Below are 23,451 nucleotides of genomic sequence, written 5' to 3'. Positions count from 1 at the left end.
CGGATGCCCTTGCTGCCTGGCTCGGGGCGGCTCTGCAGGGGACCACTTAGACGGGCAAGAAGGCAGGCAGGCAGGCAGGCAGGCAGGCATGCAAGTGACTGTAAGATAAATGTATTTGTATTTGTATTTTTGTGTATTATGTGTATTCGTGTTTATGCACTTGTATATTATGGTAATTTTGTTTAAGTTTAACTATATTGTTGCTGTTGTTAAAGAATAGACCTCTGTGGTAAATGGGAATTTGACCAAAGTCCTTAGGATCTTTACAAAAAAAAAAAAAAAAAAAAAAAAAAAAAAAATAATAATAATAATAATAATAATAATAATAATAATAATAATAAATAAATCGGGAACTTCAGGGTACTCTGAAAATCTGGTTTAATTTTAATTAGTGGACATTTTGTTTGTCTAGCATAAATGGTCGCTGTGTGTGTGTGTGTGTGTGTGTCTGTGTGTGTGTGTGAGATTCATCTTGGTCTTGGTTCGCATGTTGGACTCGTGATCGACAGCTATTTCCCTCCCGAAAGAGAACTCTGAGCTCGTATATGACTGATCTATGGGTAATACTGTGACATTACACGCACACACACACCCAACTCCCCGCCCACGAGAGTTGCGAGTAACAACCCGCAGCGCAGCGATACTGAAATTATTTCAGCCCTGGGCTGGATTCGAACCCGGACCGCCGTAGTGATTGGCGAGAACTCTACCAACTGCGCCACGAGGTTGTGTGTGTGCGCGCGCGCGCGCGTGTGCGTGTTTACATAGAATGTGGTGCAATTGTTTAATGATTTATTTGAAGCGCATGTTTTGTCCAATTTCTTAACCGTTTGGGTCGCAGTTAAGTGCCTCCTGGCGTAATGTATTTTTGACCTGCACTTTCATGTTTGAGTTTACAAAGGTTTACAAAAGGTTTTCAAAGGAAGATCGTACAGACAGGATATCTTGGTACCATAATTAGGTCGGATGCTAAAAATGTTCTTATCTGAAAATCAAAATTTATACTTGAACTAATAGTGTCTGTGCGCGTGTGCACGCGCACATGCAGATTCTTGCCTGTATTTATAAATTTGATGATTGTTTTTACCAGAATATGACTCGTTGAAGTATCTGGAATTGACTTTTTCCTCTCTCCTTCCAGGTGGGCTGAATTGTCGTGATTGTGACTGGTCTTCAGGACGGTAAAGTATTATTTACAGACTAATGGATTTTTTTTGTGGGGGGGGGGTGCTTCCAGCCAGCAGTCAATAAGTATCTCGCTGATGAAGGATTGAGACAGAAGCCAAGCGACAAGATAGCAAACAGCTCGACTGTTGCCTCGAGCTGAATAGAATAGTTTGTGCGAGACGGGGTTTACAAGAACAGAACTTCGATAGGTTTATCTTAACCGAGCTTAAAAACGTGTGAACGAGTTTACATTTTCCCATGGCCCGAATGAAACAGAGTTTAATGGTACGTTACTCGATTGAGAGCCGGGGGGGGGGGGCGTCTAATTGATGTTCCGTAATTCTTTACCGTGACGTTGATAATCTCTTAAACTAACCAGCTTCATTAGCTGGTTTAAGAGGTGATACGTTAGCCGGTACAGAATTATTACGCATTCAACTTTACTGTCGATAAAATAAGACATACGAGTACATTAGTCGTGCGCATTAATATATTAAGCATACGCCTAGCTTGGCTTGGCTTCGTTTGTCTTGTCTCGTAGCCACGCCTCGTTTCGCCTTCGGGGTGGTGGGCCAGAGGTGCGGTAGTGGGGGTTGTGGTGGCCCAGGCGCTAGCGTGCTGGACCAAGGTCTTTTTATTTATTTTATTTTATTTATTGACTTATTTTTATTTGTTTATTAGTGTGTGTGTTTGATATATATATATATATATATATATATATATATTTGTACACTCAGTACCCTACTTGTTCGTAATTGTATCTGCTAAGGGCAATTAAGTGTCGCTTTCGTTGTATGGGTTTCCCTCAGGTGAATGAAATCGCCTGGCGACAGATAGACCAAATGTACAAGTGTTAGTGTGGGATGTGACGTCATGCAGAATGACGCAGGCTGTCAGTCCACGTGTAGTTTCGGGAAGGTTGGTAGGCCCGATCAATCGTCGCGGGCGACACAGTGCCTACAAATTCGTTTATATGTTTATTTAACCAGGTGGCAGTTACTTGTTAACCCCGCCAAAAGGGTTAATCTAGTTAGTATAAACTCCTTCAGAGAGGTACGGGGTTCCCCTGATAAATGAAATTTACAACTTGAAAGATTGGGAGTGCCACATAATGTAGTGGATGCGTATAGCATGTAAACTGGCTCGCAACGTTGTAGGGATTTCCTCTACCCCTCCCCCTTCCCCCTCCCCCCCGTCGGTGGGGGGAGAGGGGAGAAGGGTGGGAGGGGAGGGGAGGGGAGAAGGAGGGCAGTGGCCCACAACTCTGGTCTTAATGTCAACAAAGTGTCAGGTTGCAACACTTGGAGGCTAGTTACTGCTACTTGGTACTCGCTGACCCATCTCGCGGGGCCCCACGACTGTAGGAGCAGCTGCTGTAAGCCGGTCATAGTCGGGGCAAGGGGCTTTTTGTTTGTTTTTGTTAGGATTCCTCCCACAAAGCCAACATGGAGAGACCAGTTATCGGGATTAATTCGGGTTCGGTGCTATTAAGGCTTCCTGAACGCATCGTGGATTGTTTTCGTATCGTTGATCCTATGTACCATCTCATGGTGATGCAAGAGTATTATTGGAGTGCCACCAATAAAAGGATATATAGGTATTATAGTATTGTATTGACGTGGTAGTGTTAGCGTGGTATGTGTATATCATAACATTATTATTGTACTTGTGTGTTGCTTATTTGGGGAATTATAGGTTCCCTCCCTCTTTATGAAATTGTCATGTTTTGTTGTTCGTTGTTTTATTATTTATTGTAATTGTGTGTAATCATTGTGTATATTTGTAATTATATTGGATATCGCATAATGCGATGCACGTTTTCTCGACAAGTGGCAACACTGGCTTGGGTCAGTGCTGAGCCAGCTCTCGTTGTATACACACGCATAGTTGTCAGTGAATACAGTGTATTTCCCACAATCTGATTTTCATTTATCAGCCACCCAGTACATGGTGATAAGGTATAATACACAAGGACTTTGTTTTACAATACACGAGGGAGACCTTTGGTCTCATGTTGTATAGTTTATATCGAACATTGGTTGTAATAAAGTAGTCAACCTATGGATCACAACCTTGGTAGAAAAATATTGTGGGTCATTGTTTTGAGTAACAGAATGTAGGTAGGTAGCAAACATATCGGTTTGAAATGTTTAAGATAGTTACTGAATTTGTCGTAAATATGCACCAAACTCATCCTGTCACAGCAAATGTCGTTGTGGAACATCTACTGAACCTGTAAATTATCCGAACGTTTTAGTTACCAATGATGAAAGTTAGTTTGATATTAGTGTTTAATTTTGTTGCACATTTTCCATGATAACGTTAGTACCCGTAAGCATTTCAGGTACTCCAGCGGTAGATGCAATATCTCTTATCTCGGCCAAGTTGAAACGAATCGCCTCAATGCTGTAATAACCGGTTTGCACCAGTATTGCACTTTTATTCTTGGGCACGATTGAGCAAAGCCCGCCACTGTGCCCGTGTTGCTGAATTTATTCAGGCAGACTTCAGGAGTTGGGGGAGATCATTCAATGAGGAGCCGGGGTGTTGATCCCTTGTGGGAGGCCGGAGGTAGTTGGGAGTAAGGAGGATTTCCCTAACTCCCATGGGTAATGACAACGGTCGACGACAGGCGGGTACCCGCATGTAGGGCGAACGTGTGCATGCGCGTGTGTGTGTGTGTGCTTGCTGACCCCCATACATCCCAAGATGAGTTGACAACCCACATGGATTTCCACCCCCCACCCCCCATTCGCGCGTTCGAATTTTGTTAATTATTATCCAGGAGCTTCTCGTATGACAAATGGCTTGGCGGTTGCCAGAATATACGTAGGATCAAAAAATGAAGATTAAAAAATATATAAATAGTATAACTCTGGTGTCCAGGGCTTCGGCTGAGCGAACAAGATTGCCCGACACAAACTAGAATAGTATAGAAAGTTAGAATTTGTTCTTGAAGTTAAGTCTCCTCCCTCGGCTTACAACCAAGTTGAAGTGGAACTTCACAAAGGGTGACTTGTATTAACCGCAGCGTAATGAAATAACGTGGCGTCAGCGAAAGTGGAGACCTTCCCCACGGCTATAACTCCACCCCACTACTCCACCCCACTCCACTCTACTCCACTCCACCCCCTGGAGCTGAACGAAATTATATCAAACGGCCGAAACAATCTGGTAAATATGTCAGTTCCTCGTCAGATCGGGAGCTCACTGTTGAAGGTCTCCCTCGAAGTCCCCGTGGGTCGAACTACTTCGTCTGGGTTGTCATGACGATGTGCTGTGTCGTCCTCATGGTTTTCATCGTGAGTCATCAGTCGATTAAAACAATCATGAAAAAACCCTCGGGACAACGCCATGATCGTGGCGCTTTTGGAGACGGTCATCACTGCCACGTCACTCCTGCAAACTTCTATCCGCTCCCCTCGCTTATCTAATAGTCTTGATTCCTTAATGATAACCCCCCCTTAAGGAGACTAATCGTTCAGCGTGAGCCAGAACAAAGGATGTGAAGCTTGCCACAACAGTTTGGTCCATCACGTTCTCGTATGTGAGAGAACCCCAGTTGAGCATGTAAGAGTGTAACCAAGGTATCGGCTGGGGATGAGTTGGAGTTGGCTGGGGATGAGTTGGAGTTGGCTGGGGATGAGTTGGAGTGGTGCTTGGGGGTGAGTTGGAGTGGTGCTGGGGGATGAGTTGGAGTGGTGCTGGGGGATGAGTTGGAGTGGTGCTGGGGGATGAGTTGGAGTGGTGCTGGGGGATGAGTTGGAGTGGTGCTGGGGGATGAGTTGGAGTTGGCTGGGGATGAGTTGGAGTTGGCTGGGGATGAGTTGGAGTTGGCTGGGGATGAGTTGGAGTTGGCTGGGGATGAGTTGGAGTTGGCTGGGGATGAGTTGGAGTGGGTTGGGGGTGACTTGGAGTGGGCTGGGGTGAGTTGGAGGGGTGCTGGGGGGTGAGGTGGAGGGGGCTGGGTGGCTGCGTGGCTGCATTGGTCTTTCGTAATCGGATCCTTGCCCATCCTGTGTGTCAGTGAGCTTCATTTCCTTCGCAGACGTTTCCCCCCAACACTTCTTGCCATCTGTTTCCTCACCCATCCCCACCATCACCATCACTTCCCCCGGCCACAACTGCTCAGCCCCAGACCCAGACCTAGTTCTAAACCGAACCCATCCTTGGCTACAACTGCAGACCAAAACCCCCCCCAGCAGTATCCTGGGTGAGGGTTGGGGGGGGAGTATTTTATTTATTTTATTTGTTTATTTTTAATTTGGGAGTGAAATGTCGCCCGTGAGAGTGAAACTTCACTCAAATGATAAATAAATAAATAAAATAACCCCCACCTTACCCTTACCCATCTGCCATCGGACTCTTGCCCGCCCTCCCATCCCAAAATCCCCCCCCCCCATAGGTCATTCCTCAGCTAGGAGTGGGTGGTGCCAGCCCTCCCGTGTGGGCGCGGGTCTTGGAGAGAGAGAGAGAGAGAGAGAGAGAGAGACGGGCGGGTTCTTTGCCATTTTTGGGTTTCCTTTGTTCCCGCGTCGCGACGTTTAGACGCGTGTGGGACTCGAACTCGCTCCCCACTTTTATCCTGTAACCAAAACTTGCGTTGTCGGTCTCGTGCTGGCTTGGCACCCGTGCAGTGGCCTCCCAGAACGCGCGCGCGCGCACACACACACACACACACACACACACACACACACACACACACACACACACACACACACACAAAACGTGTGACAGTGGTTAGTTCCCGGCTGCCACTGCGGCAGTCCGGGTTCGAATCCCGCCCAGGGCTGAAATAATTCCAGTATCGCTGCACTGTGAGTTGTTACTCCAGCTCTCGTGGGCGGGGAGTTGGGGATGTGTGTGTGTGTGTGTGTGTAAGGTCACAGCATTACCCATCGATCATATGAACTATGAGCTCTTCCGCTAGGGTAACAGCTGTCGATCACGAGTCCAGCACGTGATTCTCTCTCTCTCTCTCTCTCTCTCTCTCTCTCTCTCTCTCTCTCTCTCTCTCTCTCTGCGTGCAGTTTGTCCGTGCCCATGTCATTTGCATGCACCTCATCAGTAGCCTCGTCGTTTACATCCTTGTCTTCAGCGTCCTCTCCATCCTGTGTTCGTTCTGTGAATCTTGTTTACTTCCTCTTCGTCTGTCTTAGTATCCTCGTCTTGCATCCCCTTGCCCCTGTCGTGCCCCACGATATATTCATCCCCCATCCCCCCGTTTGGGCCTCCCTACTCTCCCAGCAGATGATGCCGTCCGCAGACATGGCTAGACGCGTGCGGCGGCGGCTGCGGCGGCGGCGGCGGATGCGGCGCCGCTGTGGTCGTCCCCGTTGCCGTCCTCGAGGTCGTTTACTTCCAAGAGTTGCTCCTCCTCACGGTTGACATTGGTTTGCCGGCCGGCCGGCCGGCTTCCCGGCCTGACTCCTCCCTCTCTGCCTCTGTCTGCCTCTCGCGTCTTTTGAATTTGCCGGCCTCTGTCTTTGGTCTTGAGAGTTTTTTTTCTGACGTGGGTGTAGATTGCATCAAGGTAAGAGGCAACCCGCGTGCGTTCGCGGACACTTGGCTGTGGTTGAGGTCTCTTAAACATGGGCTCCCGAATACTGTAAAGATCCACCGGTTCCGACACGTAAAATTATTCGTGAAACTAACCTCGGGGGATTATGCCAGTGGACGAACAATTAGTCCCGTGTTCATTCAACATCCGGAGTGTTTTGCTAAAACAAAATGGAGGATTGTAAGGAAAATAAAGCGAGCTAGTATCGAAAGACCGAGGTAGGCAGTTTCTTTTTACGCGAGTCATGATCGTGATTGCATGCAAGCAAGCGATTGCATGGTATCATTCCAATCTTGTTTCCTGCAGGAAATCTGTTAAGAGAAAAAAAATGAATCCTTGGTAATCGGTCTTAGCAGTCACGACGCTAACTTCGCAGCCGAGAGGTCGAGGCGGCAGTGTCGAGGTCGTTACTGCGTGAAGTGTAGTTGTCAAGCGAGAATTTTCCTCGTTGGTCGGTGGAGACGAGTTGTTCGCTCCACCCACTCCATCCATCATTAGGATTACAACCCGGTTGGCTGGCGCTCGGTTCCCGGATCGGGCACAAAGATAAGCTTATGTGGCTAGTGGATGTAGAGATCCTGTAGAGGGGTATGAATAAAATCACCTGACGGCACCATAGGAAAAAATGTTTGAACGAGACGGGCTGAAGCTCTTCACTGTTGAGGGAGCCGGTGGTCGTGAATAAAATCGCCTGGCGGCAACCAGAATGAAATGTCTCCAAGTAATACAGAACTAATTGAATTTGATAATTTTCGGGAGCGGTGCCTGAGGTCGGTGATGGTTGTGGATAACTGGAATGAGATGAATGGTGGTTAAGGCCAGGGGAGGCGGTTCGCTGCCGTATGCCTGGAAGGACCAATTGAAAGGTTAAGCATTAGGACACCGTTCGAGCGACGTATCCGCTGCATCAACTGTTCCCCGCGAACGCATTTGAAGGAAACTGGTGTGGGGGGGGCGAACGTACTCTCGTTATGAGGTCAGCCCCCCACCCCCCGGGGGAGGGGGGCTAGGGAGGATCAGAGGTCAACGTGCGTAAGGGAAGGGGGGCAGAGGTCGAGTGGAAATGGAGGGTGCAGAGACCGGCGAGGGGGGAGGGTGAGGTGAGGGGGACAATCCGATAGATGGGGAGGGAGGAGGCAGAAGCTGAGGAGGTCTAAGTGTTGGGAGCGGAGGTTGAGGCGGAAGTTGAGGTGAAAGGAGATCTCAGAGTCGGTGGGCCACGGATGTTGAGGTGATTTTCTGGTACTTGTGGCTCGTGGCTGGTGACTTCAGCCTCTCGTCCTTGTGTGAAGAGGATTCTTCGGATCCTGGAAAGGTCCATGGAGGTGGAGTCTTGGCTTCTGGTCTCTGCAAGAAGGCCTCAAGTGTCTTCTGGTCTTGTGCACGACAGAAGGTATCCCAAGACTGATGGATGGAATTTATGTCCCGCCACCATTGCTACCAGACATGATCCCTATTGCAACTCTTCCCCTCCCCCCCGCGCGCACACGCACACACACACACACACACACACACACACACACACACACACACACACATACATACATACACACACACATCGCTGCGCTTCGAGTCGTTACTCTAACTCTCGTAGGTGGGGAAAAGTTGGCGGTTTGTGTGCATGTAAGGTCACAGCATTACCCATAGATCGGTCATATACGAGCTCTGAGCTCTCTTCCGGGTGGGAAATACTTGTCGATCACGTGGAATCACACACACACACACACACACGCACACACACACACACACACACACACACACACACACACACACACACTCAACCCTCCCCTTTCTGCTTTATAGAACCACAAGAATAACGAAAAACCTTCCCCCATCAGTGACTGTCACCTGCCCCAGCAATCCCCAAAGTGCATAACAGGGCAAAGGTGATGACGTCGATCGCAGCTACTCAGGGCCTCCTGCCGTAGGCTCCTCACCTTGTATGAATTGCATTAGCTGCTGTCATAGGTTCACTGGCGTTTCTTCTTGGAGGAGGAGGAGGAAGAGGAAAATCCAGGAAGAGTTGTGCTTCATTTGTCGCCCCCTCTCCTCTCCCCCTCCTCTCCCCCTCCTCTCCCCCCTCCTCTCCCCCTCCTCTCCCCCTCCTCTCCCCTTCCACCTCTCCCTCTCCTTCCCCCTCCCCCTCCCCTTCCACCTCTCCCTCCCGTTCCCCCTCCCGTTCCCCCTCACACTTCCCCCTCCCCTCATCCACGCGTGGAGACCCGTTCGTCTTCGTGATGTCACGTGAAACAACCTGCTTTCCGGATAACGGAAGTGGTGGTGGTGGTGGAGGTGGTGGAGGTATTGTAGGCGTGACTGCGCTACAGACAAAGCTCTCTCTCTCTCTCTATCCTCTATCTTCACTCTTTATCCTCTCTCCGCTCACTCTCCTCTCTCTCTCTCCTCTCTCTCTCTCTCTCCTCTCTCTATCCTTCCTCTCTCCTCTCACTCTCCTCCCTCATCTCACTCTCCTCTCTCTGCTCTCACTCTCCTCTCTCTGCTCTCACTCTCCTCTCTCTGCTCTCACTCTCCTCTCTCTGCTCTCACTCTCCTCTCTCTGCTCTCACTCTCCTCTCTCTGCTCTCACTCTCCTCTCTCTGCTCTCACTCTCTTCTCTCTGCTCTCACTCTCTTCTCTCTGCCCTCACTCTCCTCTCTCTCCTCTCACTCTCCTCCCTCATCTCACTCTCCTCTCTCTGCTCTCGCTCATTTCAATGAAGGTCCAGTGTCGCTTATATACTTTCGATCATTTCCGTCAACCAACCTTGCAGCCTCAGCGTTGTAGCCAGAATAAAGTGTTAAATGTACGACTCCGCTGTTCGCAAGGTAGATAATTTAACATAGTTTGTACTATTATTGTCTCTTAATTACCTGTTTTTGAAAATTAATCCTACTGTGCCCACGTTCTTTATTTATAAAACCAATTTGTAAATTTGCAGGTTAGAGATAATTTAACTTGGGTTTGTACCGTCATTGTCTCTTAATTACCCGTTTTTTGAAAATTAATCTTGTTGTACTCGCGGGCTTTTACAAAGCCGATTTGTAAATTTGCACCATATCTGGTGTCGCAACCTCCAATGACGTAACCGCTTTTTCAGTCTGACTTTATCCCTTTTATGACCTTCATTTAGCCTTGATGGGCGTCGTAGGGGTGGGGGCGGCCCTGGTCCGTACCCAGAACAAGCCAGATAGTCTGTTAGTCAAAACGGTAATACGAAATTATAAACAATATAGAAAACCGGTAATGATCGCGATCACGATTGTAGGCGCAAGACTGGAATCACACGGTTAAGAAAATGAGTAGATTAAAGTTGGGAATCGACGTCACCATGAACAGTGATAAAATGGACGACATGAGGGAAGCTTTGGTCGAGGAAGAACGAGTGGTAACGAGATTAAGATTCAAAAGTTGGGTAAAGACGACGATGGGGGCAGAGGAGGAGGAAGAGGAGGAGGAGGAGGAAGAGGAGCAGCTGTTAGGGAAATCAGATGAAGTGAGGACGGAGGAGCGGATGACGAAATGCATCTTGGATTCTTGTCTCTCTCTCTCTCTCTCTCTCTCTCTCTCTCTCTCTCTCTCTCTCTCTCTCTCTCTCTCTCTCTCTCTCTCTCTCTCTCTCCTCTCTCTCTCTCTCTCTCTCCTCTCTCTCTCTCTCTCTCTCTCTCTCTCTCTCTCTCTCTCCTCTCTCTCTCTCCTCTCTCTCTCTCTCTCTCCTCTCTCTCTCTCCTCTCTCTCTCCTCTCTCTCTCTCCTCTCTCTCTCTCCTCTCCTCTCTCTCTCCTCTCTCTCTCTCCTCTCTCTCCTCTCTCTCTCCTCCTCTCTCTACCTCTCTCTCTCTCTCTCTCTCTCTCTCTCTCTCTCTCTCTCTCTCTCTCTCTCTCTCTCTCTCTCTCTCTCTCTCTCTCTCTCTCTCTCTCTCTCTCTCCCGCTCTCTCTCCGGCTTTCTCCCATCATCTCTACTCCCCTTTCCCCCATAGTATAGCAATGACCATAGTTTCAGTAAATCTCTCCCTCCCTCCCTCCATCTCCCATCTCCCTCTCCATATCCCTCTCCATATCCCTCTCCATATCCCTCTCCATATCCCTCTCCATATCCCTCTCCATATCCCTCTCTCTCTCTCTCTCTCTCTCTCTCTCTCTCTCTCTCTCTCTCTCTCACGAGTGGCGTTTTAGATCTGTTTCGCCACAGCCTGTGGTTCTTTCCATGAAGACTGTTACTGGATTGTCTAGACTGAACCTCAGTTGTGCCTGGAAAACCATAGAATTTCGTTATTTACTGAAGAGTGACCAAAGAGGAAAAAATGATCGTTCTTGCAAGCGCACGTTTAACGAGCATTTTAACTGCCCTTGTTAGGGAGATCCACGAAATCAAACTCGGTCTTCCCCCCTTCTCCCCCTTCTCCCCCCGCTCCCCCTTTCCCCATTCTCCCCCCCGCTCCCCCTTTCCCCCTTCTCTCCCCGCACCCCCTTCCCCCCCCTCAAGAGCTTTCTCCCTCGCTTCAGAACTGATCTTCAGACAGAAGGCTGGCTTGGACTGATTTACCCAATGTAGTTATGACTTTGGCAGTTCGCCCCGATAAAAGGGGGTGGGTGGTTGGGGGGGGAATGGGGAGTTGTTAAAGGTGCTAGGGGGAGATTAGTGGGTGATGAAGGGATTTTAGAGCTTCGCCGACCGTAGGAAAAGGAAGGAAGGGAAGGAAGAAAGGAAAGGAAGGGAAGAAAAGCAGATGCCGAGTTGAGGATGAGACAAGGAAGAGGAGGCTGACGGGCATTGCGTCGGTGAGTGGGGGTCTGTGATGTCTGTGGTGCGATGTATTGTGTTGTGGTCTTTTGTCTGTGGCTGGACGAGTTTAGATCTCCTTAGTACAAGTTCCTCCCAATGCTCCTTACAGTTGGCGAGACGGGAGTTTCCGACTCTTGGAGGGTTGGGCATTTGTCCACAAAGACAAATTAGAACGTAGGGACAGCAGGGAGGGGTAACGTTGATGTCTGCAAAGAAGGGTTTTTCTGCTTTGCCGGCGTTAACCAGAAGAAAACCTCTAAATCACGTCTTCGGCTTGAACGGGAGGTTGATAACTGAGCACTGAGGTGTCTGGCGACGGTTAAAAAATTTGTCGCTATCGTTCACATGAATGTGAAATTTGTCTCCAGTCGAAAGATCGATCCTCTGGACATTCTCCGAGAGGAACTCGACCTCCAGTGTGTTGAAATTAGTTTTGATGAAGACGCGTCCTCGGGAGGAGGAGGAGGAGGAGGAGGAGGAAGAGGAAGAGGAAGAAGAGGAAGAGGAAGAAGAGGAGGAGATGGTGGTGGCGGTGGTGGTTTTGTCACCCGAAGTTAACCGAAGCCATAAACCACATCGATAATAAGTTGTCGAATTTCTTTTTAACTCCGAGGCTGGTCTGCCGGGACGATATCTCATGGCCGAATAAATCCGGGCAATAAGCCCAGAATGATGTCCCGCGCGATGCACTGAAAAATGTCGTGAGGCGAGTTCGGAGTTTTGTCGAGGAAGATTTATGCCTTTGCTGAGTAAAATGGCCCGACAGCAGCTTAGTATTCATGACGAACGTACGTGTGTGCGGTTGTGTGTGTGTGTGTGTGTGTGTGTGTGTGTGTGTGTGTGTGTGTGTGTGTGTGTGTGTGTGTGTGGTTGTGTGATGTGTGATGTGTGGTTGTGTGATGTGTGTGTGGGTGATGTGTGTGTGGGTGATGTGTTGTTGTGTGTGTGGGTGATGTGTTGTTGTGTGTGTGGGTGATGTGTGGTTGTGTGTGTGTGTGTGTGATGTGTGGTTGTGTGTGTGTGTGATGTGTGGTTGTGTGTGTGTGTGTGTGTGTGTGTGTGTGTGTGTGTGTGGTTGTGTGTGTGTGTGTGTGTGTGTGTGTGTGTGTGTGTGTGTGGTTGTGTGTGTGTGTGTGTGGTTGTGTGTGTGTGTGTGTGGTTGTGTGTGTGTGATGTGTGGTTGTGTGATGTGTGGTTGTGTGATGTGTGATGTGTGGTTGTGTGTGTGTGTGATGTGTGGTTGTGTGTGTGTGTGATGTGTGGTTGTGTGTGTGTGTGTGTGATGTGTGGTTGTGTGTGTGTGTGATGTGTGGTTGTGTGTGTGTGTGATGTGTGGTTGTGTGTGTGTGATGTGTGGTTGTGTGTGTGTGATGTGTGGTTGTGTGTGTGTGATGTGTGGTTGTGTGTGTGTGATGTGTGGTTGTGTGTGTGTGTGATGTGTGGTTGTGTGTGTGTGTGATGTGTGGTTGTGAGAGTGTGTGTGTGTGTGTGTGTGTGGTTGAGTGTGTGTGTGTGTGGTTGAGTGTGTGTGTGTGTGGTTGAGTGTGTGTGTGTGTGGTTGAGTGTGTGTGTGTGTGGTTGAGTGTGTGTGTGTGTGGTTGAGTGTGTGTGTGTGTGTGTGGTTGTGTGTGTGTGTGTGTGTGGTTGAGTGTGTGTGTGTGTGTGTGGTTGAGTGTGTGTGTGTGTGTGTGTGGTTGAGTGTGTGTGTGTGTGTGGTTGAGTGTGTGTGTGTGTGTGTGTGGTTGAGTGTGTGTGTGTGTGTGTGGTTGAGTGTGTGTGTGTGTGTGTGTGTGGTTGAGTGTGTGTGTGTGTGTGTGTTGAGTGTGTGTGTGTGTGTGTGTGAGTGTGTGTGTGTGTGTTTGTGGTTGAGTGTGTGTGTGTGTGTGTGGTTGAGTGTGTGTGTGTGTGTGTGTGTGGTTGAGTGTGTGTGTGTGTGTGTGTGTGGTTGAGTGTGTGTGTGTGTGTGGTTGAGTGTGTGTGTGTGTGGTTGAGTGTGTGTGTGTGTGTGGTTGAGTGTGTGTGTGTGTGTGGTTGAGTGTGTGTGTGTGTGTGTGGTTGAGTGTGTGTGTGTGTGTGTGGTTGAGTGTGTGTGTGTGTGGTTGAGTGTGTGTGTGTGTGGTTGAGTGTGTGTGTGTGTGGTTGAGTGTGTGTGTGTGTGTGGTTGGTTGTGTGTGCGTGTGTGTGCGTGTGCGTGGTTGTGTGTGTGTGATATGTGTGTGTGATGTGTTATGTACGAAAGAAAGAAGTGGGTATTTGATATGGGACTGACTTTGGGAATTAATTCCGTAGGACGGCCCCCCCCCCCAGCTCCCTCCAGCTGACTAAAATCCCCAGATGGTTGCCCAGTGGTCCTGTCTGGGGTTCGGTGAAATTCCCCGGCGTGAGCAAGAGGATGGAGAAGAGGAGTATAATCTCGCAGAATCTCTTCCCAAGTCTCGAAACGTAATAAACCGCAGCTAGCACGAGCTGGAACAACGCTGGGCTGACGAGGCAAAATAGGACTAAGAATTATTCTCGTAAAAAAAGATTCCAAGACTTTATCGCGAAATAAATCACCCGGTAATTTAGGGTTATAAATTCTGTCTTGGCCGGCGAAATATAGTTCTCACAAAAAGAAAAAAATACATGCTTAAGTTATTGAATCGCATTGTTGAATACTTAAATTGTATATAATTATTTTTGTTCCATTTTTTTTATAGATTCATTATTGCCAGCCATAGCTAACTCCCAAGGAGATTAAAGACGTGTGACGCTAACCAGAACTAAATATTAACTATTTGTATTATTTATCTTAAATTGTTCGTTCCTTGTACCGGGGAAAAGTGAATGCTATGCCTTGGTTATCCCATAAGGGTTGGGTTCTACTATCACCACCGAACATGTTTCTCCCGGATTCCTCTACATCCTCGAACCACCACCACAATCACTACCACAACCACCTTCACAATCACAACCACCACCACAATCACAACCACCACCACAATCACAACCACCACCACCACAATCGCTACCACAACCACCTTCACAATCACTATCACTACCACAACCACCACAACCAACACTGCCACCACTACCACCACTACCAACTCCACTATCACTGGCACTACATAACGTTTAGGTTCCTCTCCATCCCGTACCACCACCACTACCACCCCACCCAACATCTTGGTTCCTCCCTATCTCCCATCCACCCCCACCTAACACCTAAGTTCCTTTCCAGGCCACAGTAGAACATTAAGACTGATCTCACCCCCAACGCTGTCATAAAATATCTCTTTGGTTGAGCACAACCCACCAACTCTTGAGGCTGACCTCGTAACAGAGTGTAGGTTGGACCCCTGCGTGACTTCGAAGTCCGATGACCCCAGTTCGGAGGATCTCCCCGACTTCGGAGGATCTCCCCGACGTCGGTGCCTCTGTGGTTTCCCTAATGCGCGCTTTTAAAACTGTCTCAGGTCATTTGTATTTGGTCGTTTTTTGGGTTTGTGGAAGCCTGAAGGAAGAGGTGGATAGTCGCTAGGTATGGGGTGGAAAGTGGTAGGGGAGGTGAAGGAAAGGATCTGAGGATGGGGTGATGGGAAGGGGTGAATGAATAGAAGGACATGGATGGGGGGGAGGGAAATGAAGGAAGACTGGAACGGGGACAGAGGGGGAGGAAGAGGAATGAGGTTAAGAAAAGAGGGGAAGGGAAGGTGAAAGGAAGAAATGGTCAGTGAGGGGTAAGGAAGTAAGGGAGGGAGGGAGGACGCGGAGAAGGAAAAGGAATTGGGCGGAAAGAAGGAAACGGGTCGAAAGTAGGAACGGGAGGAGGAAGAAGAAGAGAACGACAAGACGAATGCGTCTGGCGGTCACGGATGTCATTCCGAATTAGTCGGCAGTCACATTAGTCAGTAAACCGAAGGGGAAAAAATGCCGGAAGGATCGGGAAGTTTCCGGACCTTTTGTTTTCGTTTGTAACGTGGCGGCCGGAGTGGGAGACCGGGTATTCCCGGAAGAAGTGCATTCCGGGTACGAAGCAGACCGGGTATTCCCGGAAGAAGTGCATTCCGGGTACGAAGCAGACCGGGTATTCCCGGAAGAAGTGCATTCCGGGTACGAAGCAGACCGAATCAGGAAGACGCATAGCCAGGTTCCAAAGTTCGACGGCGAACCTTGTTGCCAAATAGATAAGAACACAAGGAAGGAGACCATAAGGCCTACACTTGGCATTTTGGCTATAACTGACGTCAAACTGATTGTCCTGTAGTTATGCATATACGACTTGTACATTTTGAAAACCGGGACAACGTTTGCCTGCCAAGTAAAAGGCAAAAATCCATTGTCTACAGACTTGTTAGATATTTCAGTTAACTGTTGCTGGTTTCGAATTTACACTGAGCACTCTTGGAAAAACAATTCGTCTGGACCCGGGGATTTTGTAGCTTTAAGTCTATCAATTTGACTTCTTCCCTACTAATGCTGATGATAGTCTACTTCCCTAGTCCCCACTGAAGATTGGGTCGGAGTCAGGTAAAATATCTGAACTCTCCTTTGTAAATAATAGCGCCATATCGCCCCGTACTTGACATCCAGCGAATGTTGGGCGATTTTGTTGAAATTATGCAAACGTACAAGTGGAACGTATTCCTATACCCCTCTCCACTCTCTCTCTTATTTTATTTATTTTATTTTATTTATTTTTGTTTTAATTTTAATTTTTATTTATTTTATTATTATTATTTTTTATTTGTATTATTTGTTTTTTTATTTATTATTATTATTTTGTTATTATTATTATTTTTTTTTTTTATTTTTATTTTTTTTTTTTTTTTTTTTTTTTTTTATCGCCCAGACCTCCACCTTGCGGGTGGATCGGAACCGTGCATACATGAACTCGGGAGAGACAGTGTCCTCCACTATATGCCATCCAGAGGAAGCCGAGCTCTGCAGCCGTTGTGGGTCATAATTCAGTGTTGACTCATCCCAATCCCTGCGCCATGGGCAGGATTCGAACACCCGCCCGAAATCCCCATGCGGTTACCAAACAAGTGCGCTATCACTGAGCCATGGCGAGTACCCTTTCTCGAGATGTCTTTACTAGAAAGAAAGAACTATCATTACGAAATGAAAATCCCCCCCTCCTATCGCCCACGCGCTAACACTACTCCATCTCCATCTCTACCTATTCGGTTGATGGGACGAACAAGACAAAACTGTCTAAATCGACCAGGAATCTGTAATTATCTGGAATCTATTATCTGCAGCCCGTCTGTCAGGATGGAAAGAAATTCCCACTGTTTAACAGCTTTTATTGGGCGTGGGACGCCGCGCGCTTTCTTGAACGCGTTCGCATGCACGCAGACTCGAACGCACGCGAATGCAGCGGTGCGTTCGAGTGGAGGAAATTGAAAGCGCGCATGTCGGAGCGTCATGTATGTTAATTGATCTATTTCGTTATGATTTAGGGATAAATGGGATTTTGCGTTAAAGTTGACTCGTCCAGGGGGTTGCTGTAGAACGAAAATAGCAATTTAACGAGAGGTTTTGCTTGTGAAAAAGCGGTTTATCGATTACCTTTGTCACGCAAGAAGCTGCGCAGACTGAGATTGTATCAAACGCATTGGCGCCTCGAGTGCTTTGCTACACTGACGCCGCCTCTGCAGGGGGAAAATGGCCTCGCTTTGGCCAGGATAAAAGCTATATGTGCCAGCCAAACGAAGAAATTGACTTAGTACTAGGTTTGATGCCTTTCTCACCCCGCCCCTACCCGCCCCTCCTCGCCTCACATCACCCCTCCTCACCTCACATCACCCCTCCTCACCTCACATCACCCCTCCTCACCTCACCCCAACCCTCCTCGCCTCACCTCACCCCACCCCTCCTCGCCTCACCTCACCCCACCCCTCCTCGCCTCACCCCACCCCACCCCTCCTCACCCCACCCCACCCCTCCTCACCCCTCCTCGCCTCACCCCACCCCGCCTCACCCCACCTCACCTCACCCCTCCTCACCCCTCCTCGCCTCACCCCTCCTCGCCTCACCTCACCCCACCCCACCCCTCCTCGCCTCACCCCTCCTCGCCTCACCTCACCCCACCCCACCCCACCGCCTCGCCTCACCCCACCTCACCCCACCCCTCATCACCCTACCTCACCCCACCCCTCTTCACCCCTTCTCGGACCACCCAACCCAACTGAACGAGTTCAGTGTTAACCAGAATAAAATTATAAAAGTTGATGAGAATGCAGATACAATCCGCTTGAACGCAACATCCAATTAATAAATCTGTTTTGACATTTTTGTTCGGCACACGCACACACACGCAAACGCACACACACACACACACACACATACACACACACACACACACACATACACACACACACGCTCGCGCACACTCGTACGAGACCTGACCGACACGAAATCGTGAGAACTCCAAGCGTGTTAGGAGGACCACAGATGGTGTGTATTACTAGTGTTGTACCGATGTCCTGCTTCTCTCTCTCTCTCCTCTCCTCTTTCTCAGCTCTATCCTCTCCCATTAGTATAAATCTGTATCTTTTTTTACCCTTTGTATATACGTTTCTGCGTTTCTTCTCCAGAAGAGAGGGGAAGAGTTTTGTCCACGTCCTAGCTCAGGTGTAAATAGACATTCTTGCATCTCTCTCTCTCTCTCTCTTTCTCTTTCTCTCTCTCTCTCTCTCTCTCTGTGTGTGTGTGTGTGTGTCGCCGTCTGTCCGTCTCTCTCCCTCGTCTTTCCGTCTGTCCGTCTCTCTCCCTCGTCTTTCCGTCTGTCTGTCTCTCTCCCTCCTCTCTCTCACACTCTCTCCTCTTTACTCCCCCCCCCCACACACACAGTGGCCTTGGCCGCCATGTTCTCGGGCTCGATGATCGTGAGATCTGAATAAAGATCGTCTGAAGTCCGAGCGGAAGTTTCGAGGAATTCGAAACTGAACCCCACTGAGGGCTTGTTCGTGTCCCTGAAGATCCCAAGGGGGCTTCCTCGAAGCTGAGTAGAATCCATAGGCACGAAACTAAAGGGAAACGTTCAGGTTTGACGACTCTTTAAGGGTAGATTTTGAGAGTCGGGGGAGACCCTACAAGGGGAGATTTTGAGAGTTGGTGGGGAATCTTCAAGGGGAGATTTTGAGAGTTGGGTGGCTCTTCAAGGGGAGATTTTGAGTTGGGGGACATCTTCAGACCTCTGGTACCTAGAGGGATGCAACCTGAATAGAATGGTCTGCTATTGGGGACAATTTTGTGCAAATTCGTTAACAGTGGAAGTTTCAGCCAAACCGTTGCAGACCATTGGTCTGTGAAACAAACAAATACCATTTATATATATATATATATATATATATTTTTTTTTCGCATCCGACCTAGTTATGGACCAAAAGGTCTCCCATCGACATGCTCCGCCTTTGTAACCCTTAGTAAAAACCAACCAATGTACTAACCCCGGGTCTACTAACCAGCCTATCGGATGAACTATTTAACCAGACTGTTACTGATCACCCTGTCAGGTGACCTTTCGGCTAACTAACTACCCGGGACGTATAAACGGGGGTAACGATCATGAGGAATCGAATTACACAAATTTAATCTTCCATTTCTGGCTCGCTTTCCCCTCCCCATTCCCCCTTTGTCCCCCCTTTCTCCCCATCCCCCCTCCTTTTCTCCCCCAAGGCCCCTCCCCTCCCCCAAGGCCCCTCCCCTCCACCTTTCTCCCCCCCCAAGTCCCCTCCCCCATTTCTCCCCTTTAGGCTCCTCCCCCTCCCCCATTTCCCCCCCAAGGCACCTTACCCCCCCCCCCTCCCCGCCCCTGCGTCCTTGAACGCAGAAGTCCTCAGCGTGGTTAGTTTTTTTTCCGTTTTATGTTTGCACAATTTACATCCGAAGTGTCATCTTTGGGGGCTGTAAATTTCGTCCCTGCTGGACGACTGTGGGACTCTCCCGACCTTTTGGATTTGGATGTCCTTCGGTCTCACGGTCCGGATCGCGTGTCCATTTGTGATCTCTGTGCGCGGCGCACGCGCGCACACACACACGCACACACGCACACACACACTCGCTCTTACCTCCTCCTCCATCTTACCCTCGTTCTTATTATCGTTCTCTCTCTCTCTCTCTCTCTCTCTCTCTCTCTCTCTCTCTCTCTCTCTCTCTCTCTCTCTCTCTCTCCATTGCACCCCCTCGCTTGCAGACTTGTAATTCGTTTCCATCCGTACCGGTTGGCACTGGCGATTTTGTTCCTGTAGCATTTGCCCAGGCTGTTTTCTTCCCCCTCTTCCTCTTCCCCCTTTCCCCCTCTTCCTCTTCCCCCTCTTCCTCTTCCCCCTCTTCCTCTTCCCCCTCTTCCTCCTATCCTCCCCCCCTCGTATACTGCCCATCACTCCTTGTTTACTCGCCACGCCCACCGCGGGGTCGTCTGGAGCCGCTGGATGGGCTCGCCCCCTTCCGGCCCCGGTGAACGTGCGAGCGCCGAAGCGCCCCCCGGAATGTGGGTTCCGGCCGCCCAGAAGTGGCGTGGCACGGCACGGCACGGCACTTGGCCCAGGAGGATCGTCCCACAATACATGAAAGGGCAATTGGGATGCAACGCGGTAGTCTCTCTCCCCCTCTCTCCCCCCTCACCCCCTCTCCTCACCCCCTTCTCACTCCCTTCTCACTCCCTCTTCCCCTCACCCCCACTTCCCTCACCCCCCTCTCCCCTCATCCCCTCTCTCCCCCTCACCCCCTCTCTCCCTCACCCACTCGTCCCTTCTCTCCCTCTCCCTACCTCCCTCTCCCTACCTCCCTCTCCCTCCTTCCCTCCCATCTCCCTCTCCTCCCTCTCTCCTCCCTCTCCCTCTCCCTCTCCCCTTTCCCCCTCTCCCTCTCCCTCTCCCCTTTCCCCCTCTCTCCCTCTCCCCTTTCCCCCTCTCTCCCTCTCCCCTTTCCCCCTCTCTCTCTCCTCCCTCTCCCTCTCTCCTCCCTCTCCCTCTCTCCTCCCTCTCCCTCTCTCCTCCCTCTCCCTCTCTCCTCCCTCTCTCCTCCCTCTCCCTCTCTCCTCCCTCTCCCTCTCTCCTCCCTCTCCCTCTCTCCTCCCTCCCTCTCTCCTCTCTCTCCCTCCCTCACTCACTCACTCACTCACTCCCTCTCTCCTCCCTCTCTCTCTTTCTCCTCCACGCGTGCGCACGCCACAGGTTGTTCGATGGTGGGCAGCCATGACGACATGTTGGCCAGCTGGCCTGCCAGGACTTTAACTTGATTATCACATCACCACATTTGTGTGTTGGGGAGGGCTCTCACTTTTTCCCCATCGCTCTCTCTTTTCTCCACCCTCTCACTCCACCCTCTCACTCACTCACACACACACACACACACACACACACACACACACACACACACACACACACACACACGCACGCACACACGCAGGCATTGGAATGTGCAGAAACTTATCTTTTAAATCAGAATGAAATATTCGTCAGCTAGAACAAGATCCCCCAAAATAGGACGCCTCTCCTCGACGGGTTTGACGTAGAGGACGATAGCACGTGTGGTATGGAGTGCCACTTGAGGAAAACCTGAATTGCAACAATGGAGGACTGAGGGACTGGCTGGCTGTCTGGCACAGAAAGATCGCGCACTCGTCAATGGATGGCCTGTCGCTGTGACGTCACAAAAGGAGGCGGGGGACAAGGATAGGGGTAGTATTAGTAGTTATGTACTGTAGATCTGGTGAGCTGTTTATCTGAGCGGATAGCTGTGTTCCACCCGAAATGGCGGTCGCGGGCTGAGTAGAGTCGGGGGGGAAGTGGAGTGACACTGTGCCACAGTATGGTGTCAAGTCAGTGCCACAATATGGTGTCAAGTCTCGGGATAACAGACATGTAGGTTACCCACTTGTCCCCCCTCCCTCCTCCCCCCACACTTACTCCCTCCCTCCTCCCCCCACACTTACCCCCTCCCTATACGCAAAAGGTTGGGTTGAGGAGGGAAGAGGAGAGGCCGGAGTTCTATGGCGAATATACAGCAGTGTTAGAGATTCTTTTTTTAGCGTTCTTGCGGCGAAGATTAAGGGGATGGCGGTTCGAGTCCTGCCACCGGCGAAGTTGAACCATGCTTCAAAGTCCTCTGTAAGGGGCACCGTCCTCGCCTTCTGATGGGAGGAGTTTGTGACGTTAAACCAATCTTTAAACCATATAATTATTTTTTACAAGCAACAAATCAATACCGTGCAAGAAATGCAGCGGCAGACAATTACTTGTGGTTTAATATTTAATTTGGTCGGAACGAGGTTGGCGTGTTCGAAGTTAGTAATCACGTGACTTTAGAGTTTAGGAGGGCGAGTGTGGATATTGTCTCTTCAGTGGCTTGTCGCTATTGATTGGAGACTTGCAAGGTAGTATTATTGGTCTAGTGTTCTCTAACTGTGATTGACACAATTTCAAAGGATTACAAAGGGAAAAACACGCCGACAAGAGACCTTTTGGTCCATAACTAGGTCGGATGCGGAAAAGATAATTAAAAAAACATAGATAGATGAATAAGATAGATAATAAAAAAACAAGAATTAATTATGAATAACAAATAAACACATGGTGAAAATAAATAGAATAAAAAACGGCAGGTATTACAGCATATCTAAACTAATCTTAAAACTTCGAACTGTACTACATTGCACTGCCTCTGCAGGAAGTTTATTCCATTCATTAACTACACGGTTGGCGAAGTTGTTTCTACCCACTTCCAAATTAAATCTACTTCCTGACGGTTTATGACCATTATTTTTTGCTTGATTCACATTCATTATGAAAATTTAGTCACTTTTGGTGTCAATTCCCTTTAGAATCTTGTACCTGTATCAAATAACAGAGTCTACGATGTGCAGCATCCCAGGATTGTCCAAAGTTTGTTTGGTTTGAATTGTGCCCCAACTCGCTTCACGCGATCTGGAATGGGTTGAGTTGGAAGAAAAGGCTCGTGATTGGGTATAGATGGGGCGTGATTGGTTATGGGGGGACCGTGGCTGGAGGGGAGGGGGAGTGTAGATTGTGATTGGAGGAAGTATTGAGAGGTTACAAAGAAGATTAGGGATTGGAAACGATTGGGTTGTTTGGGTAAGGGGGCTCTAGTGACTGGGTGACGAGTAGGGGGACTTGATTGGGTGAGTGGTTGAAGGGCTAAAGTCTTGGTGAAGTTGGCGTAGGAAGACTCGAGTTACGAGGCCTTGATGTATATCTTCACCAGGCACCAAATCTTGGGAAAGATGAAATCATCCTCAGTAGTTAATGGGGTTCACCCTTTCAGTCTTTAAAGAATTTCACGTTTGAATAAGATTACAGGGCAGTAACAATGGTCAATACGAAAGTAAAATTTCTAGGCATTTAATGGACCGATTCTTGACTCTGTCTCGATTCTCGGTCTCGATTCTCGGCCTCGACTCGGTTCTTGACCCGCATTAAATCGGTCCTTGAAGCTGCACTGCAACTTGGTGTGGAGGTGTGCCATTGATGGAAAGGAACTCGTTGATTTTTTTTTTTTTTTTTTTTTTTCGTGCTTGTTCATTCATAACAAAGTAATGTCGTAGCACATTGCTTAAATTGTACTAATGGTCCAGTTTCGGAGAAGAATAGGCGAAAGTAACGAGATATATTTCGATCACTATCTGTGATCCTCTTCAGCAGATGAAGAGGATCACAGATAGTGATCGAAATATATGGATCTATTTACTTTCGCCTATTCTTCTCCTAAAATGGGTCCTTAGTATAATTGTTCATTCATGTTAGTTATTATTACATATACCTTTTTCCCAAATAATAAAAACTTTTCTTTCTCTTTGCAGGAAAAGAACGAAGCAAACAAAGAGGGCGAGAGCGAAAAGAAAGAAGAACAGAAAAAGGAGGAAGAGAAGAAAGAAAAGAAGGTCAAGAAGAAGAAATCGTTCAGGTGAGTTTGGATAGTAAATTGGTTTCACT

The 23,451-nt window shown here is 48.8% G+C and overlaps 1 protein-coding gene across 2 annotated transcripts in view; it reads left to right on the top strand.

Moving 5' to 3' along the window:
- LOC143025604 (uncharacterized) overlaps positions 1-23,451 on the top strand; it is a 459,091-nt gene that overhangs the window by 158,617 nt on the left and 277,023 nt on the right. For both annotated transcript variants that reach the window (XM_076185542.1, XM_076185543.1), the window contains exon 3: positions 23,319-23,422. In XM_076185542.1, the coding sequence (XP_076041657.1) occupies positions 23,319-23,422 (104 nt within the window). The remainder of the gene's footprint in view (positions 1-23,318; positions 23,423-23,451) is intronic.

This window comes from Oratosquilla oratoria, chromosome 5, assembly GCF_046742065.1.
Source record: "Oratosquilla oratoria isolate Oo_2021 chromosome 5, ASM4674206v1, whole genome shotgun sequence".
NCBI classification, from domain to species: Eukaryota; Metazoa; Arthropoda; class Malacostraca; order Stomatopoda; family Squillidae; genus Oratosquilla; species Oratosquilla oratoria.
The sequence above is the reverse complement of the archived record's forward strand: the minus strand, read 5'-3'. Positions and strand labels throughout refer to the sequence as shown.